This window comes from Silene latifolia, chromosome 9, assembly GCF_048544455.1.
Source record: "Silene latifolia isolate original U9 population chromosome 9, ASM4854445v1, whole genome shotgun sequence".
In the NCBI taxonomy this organism is placed as follows: Eukaryota; Viridiplantae; Streptophyta; class Magnoliopsida; order Caryophyllales; family Caryophyllaceae; genus Silene; species Silene latifolia.
Genome location: NC_133534.1, coordinates 8663508 through 8672764, shown reverse-complemented (window position 1 = coordinate 8672764; position 9257 = coordinate 8663508). Strand labels below are relative to the sequence as shown.

General features: G+C 36.8%; 1 protein-coding gene across 1 annotated transcript; it reads left to right on the top strand.

The window, feature by feature from the left end:
- The first annotated feature begins 741 nt into the window (after positions 1-741).
- Positions 742-6495, top strand: LOC141599003 (uncharacterized). The gene is made up of 10 exons (XM_074418861.1): positions 742-1440; positions 1552-1689; positions 2700-2888; positions 4038-4175; positions 4283-4404; positions 4816-4948; positions 5030-5159; positions 5259-5338; positions 5471-5605; positions 5885-6495. The coding sequence occupies exons 1-10, from the start codon at positions 937-939 to the stop codon at positions 6119-6121; spliced, it is 1806 nt and encodes a 601-aa protein (XP_074274962.1). The 5' UTR covers positions 742-936; the 3' UTR covers positions 6122-6495.
- The last annotated feature ends 2762 nt before the right edge of the window (positions 6496-9257 follow it).

Sequence of the window (9257 nt, the reverse complement as noted above, 5' to 3'; positions counted from 1 at the left end):
TTCTTAGCAAATTAAACTTATGAGAGATTATTAAAAATTATCGCATAACTCAGATAGTTTTTAATGCTCTGAATTATTTATCGTTTTATGATTGACTTCAAACTAGTTATCGAAACGGTTCACGTAGAATCGTTACGAAACCTCTATCACACATCAACTTTAACGTAAATCATCTGGTTAAACTAATAACTTAGACTACAGATAAGACTCATGAGTCATGACAACTCGTTAGAAGTTTATCCCTTTATCCCCAGGTAAAAAAGGCAAGCATAAAGTTGTTGGTTTAATTACCGATTTCTTTAAGGCCGCAACTCCACATAATATCTTTTTTAGTCTTATACGCTTCCACATTACCCCTTTCACGGTAAACATTTCCGACTCAAACGAGAATCGGGAATCCCCAATGACAAACCTTTATACTTCCTCCATTCAACTCCACTCTACCTATTTGTATTTTGCACAAATATTAAGAAGGGTGGGGTTGAGTGGAAAATATTGTAAATAAATAATGAGGTATAATGTAATTAAGTGGGGTATGAGTGGAAAAGGGTGGAGTTTGATGTAGAAGTAGTGGGGTATGAGTGGTAAATATTGTAAATAAGTAATGGAGTATGAGGATAAAATGGTCATTTGGCATTCTTTTTTAGGAAATAGGTAGAGTGGAGTTGAATGGATGGAAAAGGAAAGATGGTAGAGTGGAGTTGAATGGAGGAAGTAGTAACTCTATCTTAAGTCAAACTCGGATCACCCCACCAACACCTACACACCTCTTTAAAACGCACCCATCCATCCTTGATCTCTCTTGTCATAATTTCATCCTCCATTAATATCACCATTAACGTTACTTTCTAACTCCACACACTTTTACACCAAACTCATCACCACCTTCAACCAAAATCAATCAAATCCCCAAATCAATCAAACCCTAATTCCGCCATGGAAGACATCACATTCGCCGACGAGATCTCCGCCATTAACGCCGCCACTAACAACAACCCCAACCACGGCTGGCAGAAAGTCACCTACGCCAAAAAGCGTAAAAACCAGAACGCTTCAAACGCTAAATCAGCCGTTACGGCGGCGGCGACGGGTGGATCTACGGCGGAGAGAGAAAACGGGAATGTATTCCGTGCGATCGAGCTGCAATCGGAGGATCGACACCGTAGAATCGTTGAAGCAAAGAAGAATTCGACGGCGGAGATCGATGATGATGAGGATTATACCGGTAAGAAAAATGGTAGATCGAAGAAGCGTGATTCGGATGAGAGTGATTCAGATGATGCTGAGGAGAGAGAAAATGGAAATGTTGGTGGTGTTAATGAGGTGAAGAAGGAGAAGAAGAAGAAACCGAAAGCGGAGAAGAAACCTAAGGTTTCTGTTACTGAAGCTGGTTCGAAGATTGATTCTGAGAGCTTATCTGCGTTTTTGGTTGATATTTCGGTGAGGATTTGATTTGATTTTGTTTTGATTTGGGGATTTAGGGTTAATTGTATTGAATTGTATTAAATTGATTGAAAATGTTGTTTTTTTTGTGGTTTTGTGTTGGATTAGGCTACGTATGAAGCTCAGGAGGATGTACAATTGATGCGATTTGCTGATTTCTTTGGACGCGCGTTTTCTGGTGTTGGTTCTGCTCAATTTCCTTGGGTTAAAACATTCAAGGAGTCGCCTGTCCCGAAAATTGTTGATGTGAGGATTAATTATTTACGTTTGATTGTTAATTTTGGATGTTATTTAAGCAATCTGATTGTTTGCAATTGTTAGAATTTCGTAATTTGGGTGATCACGTGCTCAATTTCTGTTGGTTAGGTGAGGATTGATTTTTTCGGTTTAATTGTGTGAGATTTGTGTGTTTTTGTAGGCAGTTGGATGTTTGTAACTGTTAGAATTTCGTAATTCAGGTGATCTTGTGATTTGTAGTCCTGCATTGGTGTTGAGAAGTATATTAAATTGTTAATTTATCTGTGATTTAGCATGTTTGCTCTCATGATGTGATGTTGCATTGATACCTGTTGTGCCGAAGAGTGCTTTTGTTGCTGAAAGTTCGCGTCTTTGGTGATCATATCGTCAGAGATTTAATGATTGTGTTTAAAGCAAGAATGGCCTTGACGAAGTCACGAAAGTTATGTTGGTGACGAATGAGATGAACTTTTTCCGTTTGTCAATGATGCTGTATGGTGACAATGTGACATGTTTTTCATCTTCATGTGTGAGTGTGAATGAAATGTTTTGAAGATAACCATTGTGCAAAAAAGTTTGGAATTTGCTTTTGTTTTGAAAGTTTCTCATTGATCACTTTTGTTTTTTGACAAGCGCTGCTTTATGATAATATTGTGTACAAAAAAAGAACGTAACTTTTCACGACTAAACAAAATATTAAGATGATCAATGTAAGTCAATGTTTAGAATTTACATCAATTTTGAAGTTCGTTCTTTTTATAAATGGTAGGCAGAGGCCTTTGGCATCACTCCAAGCAACAAAAATGTGTACTTTATCAGTTCATATTTTTAATTTTGTTTTTGAGCGACCTAGTAGACTTTCTTGTTCATTGAACAAGGGATTCAACAGTTTCAGCTTTAATATAGTTTGTGGTATTCTATTGCAAAGATTATCTGTGATATAAATGTTTCGTAGAGTACCTGGCCCTTTATTTTGTTCTCGATCTAGTCGCTCATGTGGTGCTTTCATCTGTGAACAGATCCCTCTCTCCCATATCCCGGAGGCGGTCTATAAGACTTCAGTTGATTGGATCAACCAACGTTCAACGACAGCTCTTAGTTCGTTTGCGTTGTTGTTACTAGATAGTATTCTTACAGACTTAGCAAACCATATTACCAGTGTCAAAAGTTCGAAGAAGGCGAGTCAACAGCTATCATCCAAATCTCAGGTAAATTAGTTGTGCTTCTCATGTTTTCTTTGTCTCCCTTGTAGTCTTGCAGACATAGCAGACCATATTTTGCCAAAACTCCTATAGTTAGCTTCTGGTCTTTTATATTGTTCATCATATTACTTGATACTTGAGGTCTGACTGTTTGAGGAACTGTTTTGTTTGAACTTTGCAGTAGAGTTTTTCTACAGGCCTTTCTTTTCTTTTTTTCTTTTTCCTTAAAACATTTTAGACGCACCTGGTTAGATTATAGGAAGCAAAAGAAGGATTTTAAAAAGGGTTTGGAAGAAAAGAAGTAATAAAAAGAACTTGAAAGTTTAGCATGAGGATGATAAAAACAATGAAATTAAAGGGAAAAATTGCGAGGCTATTTCAGAAGAGTATAGGAGTTGGGTCAAGGAGTGAGAATAAGGTGAAGTGATGTAAGAATTGATTTTTTAATCACATGTGTTTTCAACTTAACAGATGGTGGGTTTGTTGGAGGGAAAGGAGAAAATGGATTCTGTCAATTCCATCATCCCTTCCGTCAATTCCATTTTCTCTTCCTTCACTGACGCGGCCTCTTGGTTATACAAAGAAGGGATTTTCAATCCTTTCCTCCTCTCCTCCCTTCCCCCGATTTACCTTGATCTCAATAATAATATACACATGTGGGTTGTTTAGCTCTTAGCTACTGCCTACTAGCTTTAATCTGGAAATGCTTGCGTCAGCTAACATGAACTCATTTGGAAGTGTCTTTGAGAGGTTAATAATGAAAAGAGAAGGTAATAAGAATGTGAAAACAGGAACCCAATAACAACACAGTCAAAATTAATAAAATCGATACCTAATGCTTTTAGCACATTATACTTTTGTGTGAAAATTAGGGGGATAAGGCTATGTTGACTCAGTTTCTTGGTGCATGCTTTTACTTATTGTTATTAACTGTTGTCTGAACTGAACCGTCTTGGGACACCCTTTTTGCTTGGTCCTTTACAGAATCTTTTTTCCCTCCCCTAGTATTCTGCTGAGCTTGCATGTTGTATGCTTATATCATATGATGCTTCATCTGGTTATTTTATCTACTTTCAGTGTCCCATAGGCAGTTATGGGGCTCCAATGAAGATTGTTACATTTGTATTTATAATTGTTATCGTTATCAAATTGCAGGTTGCTATTTTCGCTGTCTTGGCTATGGTTTTGAGACGTAAGCCAGATGTGCTTCTGAGTGTTTTGCCAACACTGAGGGAGAATTCCAAGTACCAAGGACAAGATAAGCTGCCAGTTATCATTTGGATGATATGCCAGGTATACTTTTTGAGCAGTAAAACACATTCAAAGTAGCTTTTGCGAAATTATTCTTCTTTTTCCATATTCTGTTGCACCGATTTAACATTAGCCCATGTACACTTCAGGCTTCTCTAGGAGATTTGGCAGTTGGCTTGTATGCGTGGGCTCATAATCTCCTGCCCTTGCTCAACAGCAAATCAACTAACAATCCACTTAACAGGGATTTGATTTTGCAACTGGTGGAAAGGTAGGTTTAACTTAACTATTGACTATTCCTCTACTTCGATTAAATTCGCTTGGAACCCTTTATTTTTAAATTTCTGCATTTGACAGTTCATATTTCCGACAATTCTTAGTGGTAAGTTAGCTGTCATAAAAAGATTTTCCTTTCTCAAAAAATAAAATTCAAGTTGTAAAAGCCTCTTTGATTAAGCAGTACACGAGATAAACTGTGTTTAGAGAGAGATTTCTGAAGGATGTATGAATAATGTTGACTTATATTGGTGGTGGAAATGTACATAATTAGAGATTAGAGATTGACATAAATCTGAATCTGAATGTTTAAATAGTTTGGGATACATTTGTGCACAGAGTTTCATTTAAACCCTCATCTCGACATGGTAGACAGTTTGATACTGATATTTTATTCAATTTGTAGAATTTTGGCAGTGCCAAAGGCTCGCACTATATTAGTTAATAATGCTGTTAAAAGAGGAGAACGTGTGATTCCACCAGCTGAACTGGAGACCCTAATGCGTGCAACTTTCCCAGTATCCTCTGCGAGAGTGAAGGTTTGTAATCAGCTCGGTGTCTCTTAATTAGTTATTAGATCTCGAATGTTATTTACTTATTCGCTGATGGACCTTTTGCAGGCTACTGAGAGATTTGAATCTGCATATCCAATCCTTAAAGATGTTGCTCTTACTGGCGCAGCTGGAAGCAAAGCAATGAAACAAGTTGCTGTCCAGATATTTGGTTTTTCAATAACAGCAGCTGGAGAAGGTAATCACGCAGTACGTTATTATGCATTGTTTTCTGCAACTAGTGATAAAAACATGATATTTATCTAGTTTGTTGTTTGCGTATGTTATTATTCTGCAGCCAATCCCGAGGTAGCTAAAGAAGCAACCAACCTAGTTCTTTGGTGCTTAGATCAAAACAGTGATATCTATAAGCACTGGGTAAGAGATGCAAGCATCTTATAGTTTTCAAAGCATTTATTTTTTTTATAATTAAAAACTCGTCCACCCTATATTTGAAGTTTTCTTTGTCTGGGTTCCACTTGATTATGTTTCATTTATTCCATTCAACAGGACAAAATATACCTGGACAATCTTGAAGCAAGTGTTGCCATTCTGAAAAAGCTATCTGTGCATATAAGGGAGCACCAAGTCAACCAGTCCTCGGTTGAGGTCGTGAAACAGACTATGAAGAGCTTCCAGCAGAAGGTAGCTTTCCTTTATCTGTGAAACTATATAGGAAACAGCATTTACATCGCGCCTTAAAAATCTGAATGAAGTTTTTACTTTTTACTGCATAGGACTTTATTTTGAAAATACAAATTTATTTGCAAAAACAGTGCACCTGAGGAGCATTGTGCCATGTCGCCACAGGCACTCGGTGCACATTGCGCCTTTAAGACCCAGGGAATAGTCTAAACACCCAAAATCCCATTAGATATGTTTTAGCTATATACTAATCCTTCACTGCTCTGCTTTTTTCTTTAGAATGAGGAAGCACTGGCCGAAGGGAAGATCGCTCACCAAACTCTCAAGGATGCTGACAAGTATGCTAAATCTATTTTGGGAAGATTATCTCGTGGTCACGGCTGCCTGAAGGCCTTCTTTTTGATCGGTATTGCGGTGGCTGCTGGTGCTGCCGTCATGTCCTCCAACCCAGAGACCTTTGACTTTGTTGACTGGAATAAGGTGACTGTTATGCTCAACTCATTCCAGTCTTCGTAGATCGTAAACCAATCATATAGCCCCCCTTCAGGGGCATATATATGGTTTCAATAGAGAGAGGAAGCAAACACTGTTAACAATTTGCGTTCCGGAATAAGTCTCTAAAGAGAGCCTCGAATACATGGAAGTAGGTTGAAAAGATTTCATAGTTTACTTAAATACTTCAGTCGGTCAACAACCTGTCGCCTTGATCGATTAGATTCTGTTTTAATTATATGTAGTTTTATAGTTTATTTTGTGTTTTTTTTTATGTCGATCCTTTTCAACCCCTGGGATGGGGTGAAGGAAATGCACATTTTGTAGTGTAATGTCACTCTTGTTAACTTATGTCTTTCAGAGCTAGTTTTAATTTTATTTGAGATGAATTTTCTTGATGGTTCGTTTTTTTCGTCTTTTAAGTTATTTCCAACCGTTGGCTCTGTTGGACGATGGTGCTAAAGCATCGTGTACTTGATGTGTTGGAACATGAAAATAATCATCGTTTGAAGTACTGACTTCAGCTTGAAGCAGAACATGGTTCCGCTTTTTTTGCGGTTGGAGCCGCGCTTACGCCTGCCGCTCCCACTTTATTCATACTGCTGCTAACTTGTTAGTCATTCTGTATGAGTTCTTGCTCAGGATGCTTGATCTGACAAACTTGTCATTTTCAGTTCCCCCGTCACTTTCGGGTTTCAAGTGGGTTACTTTGGATCTTTCATGCTGTCTAAGATCTAATTCGGGTAGGGCTAGGCGGCTAGGCGCTAGTTTATATCGGTAAGTGTATAGTTTGCCTGATTAACGAAGTCTATGGAGCCTTTGGGATATACTGGCACTAACAGTGGCCTTTATGAACATATCAGTTACCACATTACAAGTTTGATAATTTATTCATAATCCTCGATTGAGCCCCAAGGATATTTGAGGAAACCGCCTCTAGTCTCGTCTGGGTTTTCTGGTTTCGACAAGGGATTCTTCATATTTGGATCGCGACGAAATTTCCTTGAAGTTTTTTTCATTCGAGGTCAACCTCATGATAAATATTTTAAAATAACTCACGTGGATTGACCCATGTGGATAATAACACTACTTTAAGTAGAGATTATACCTATTCACATTACACTGATATGACCCAGGCAACGCCCGAGCTTGAATCTAATTTGATTTTGATCGAGGGAGTAATTGCACAATTTTATTCCTGAAGCTATATAGTTTAGGTGTTGTTTGGCCTAGTTTATGTGAAATAACTTTTACTTTCTAGAATGAGTTTTTTCATAAACTACTTTTTGAAAAAGTTGTGGTTGTTTGGCTTAACTTTTGTAAAAGTAGTTTATTTAACAAATCGATGTGTTTGTTTACTAACTTTTTTTTGGTTTTTTTTTTTTTTTTTTCCATAATCCTAAGAGTTTTTGGGAGAAGTAGAAGCGAAACATCAATTTGGTCTTCATTTTAGTAGCTTTTTATTAACTTCTGACTTTTCAAAAGTAGTTTTTTATCTCCCTAAATTATAGTGTTTGACCCAACTTCTAGTTTTACAATTAGAAAAGCACTTAGAAAGCTTGGCCAAACACCCCCTTAATTTTATGATTTTTTTTTTGATTAGGTAAGAAAACAGTTTAATTTTATAATGGTTATTTTAACGCGTGTCCTATGAGAGTATTAATTAATATTAATATTTGTTTATTAATATTGATTACTCTATTAGTTCCCTAATTGGATCGAAATTACATATGTTTTCATAACTGGAATTTGTTTTACTTTCCAAATTGTACCTTTGCTAGGTTTAGGACTCTTGTTGTATCAGCTATAAATATTCACCAATTCCATAGAAATCTTACAAAAAAAAGTAAATATGAGGGCATTGTGGTGGTTGTTTGTGGTAGTTCTTGTATGTGGGACAGTAGTAATTGGAGCAACGGAACCCGATTACATAGAGAAAGACGAAGAACTGGTCCGCTTGGAGAAGGCGTTACTAGCAGCAGAGGGTAATGTTACTAATGTAGACGAATATGTCGAGGCAATGAAAGAATTCAACGATTACTTTTCAGCACAATGCGAAAACATTAAGCAAGAAGAAGATCGTCGTCGTGCTAACATGAAAGAAGATGATGTCTTAAATAATTTGCTAAAAGCCGTACTTGACTACAAAGGTTTCTATTCTGCTAACTTTCCATCTTATTCTGACTCTACTCTCCTATTTCGGTTACTTTCCCACATTCTCCTAATTTGGCATTAACTTCCATGTTTTTCTGATTTATTTTTATCCTATTTGTATTATGTATTACTTTTATTTTAATTTAATAAAGCAAGTGACTGGTTAGCTAATCAAGGAGTTTCGTCGTCCACAACCGTGACTCATCTCGATGAACCCCCTGCGGCTCTCCGTACTATTTTACGCGAGGATATTATGGGTGTTACAACCCCTCGTCTAGTTCCTTAGTTATGGGCTATGCCCTCTTTTGTACCCTAAAAAAAAAAAAAATGAATATTTATTTCGTTTGGATTGCTTCATATTACTATTACAAATTTACGACTATTTTATCTATTGATAATCCGGCAAGAAAAAAAAGTAGTGTCATATCACAAACAACCAGTTGGTTGATCACAAACAAATACGAAAAAATAAAATAACAAAAAATGCAAGACACATACTCCATATCACAAACAAATAACTACCTACTGGATGAATCTATTAGCAAATGAACTTAGAGTAGGATACTAATTGTCGGGTACAATATAATCAATATAAGCTAAATGACTTATACTCCGACATAAATCGCCTACTACGTACAAGATACACTTCTCGACTATAAATATTAGGGAGTACATTCATCCTCCGTTGCCTTGCAATATTATATTTTTTCTTTGCAGTTGATAAATACAATAATATATTACTGTTGGGTTTTATTTATTACATCTCCGATATTATGGCCTAAATCAATTCGAATCGACCCAAAATTATTTGCTATGCTGAATCTCGATTTCATCTCCAACCTCGAAAATACTTTTCCAGTTGGATGATTTCCTCCAATTCTTAAAATTTCGACAAGATCCGGTAAACTACAACATTCCCGTTTCACAATAATGATTTTGACTATCGACCTTCAGTCCGATTTCGACTCTAACTTCGATATGACGAACGAATGTTATTAGGGTTATA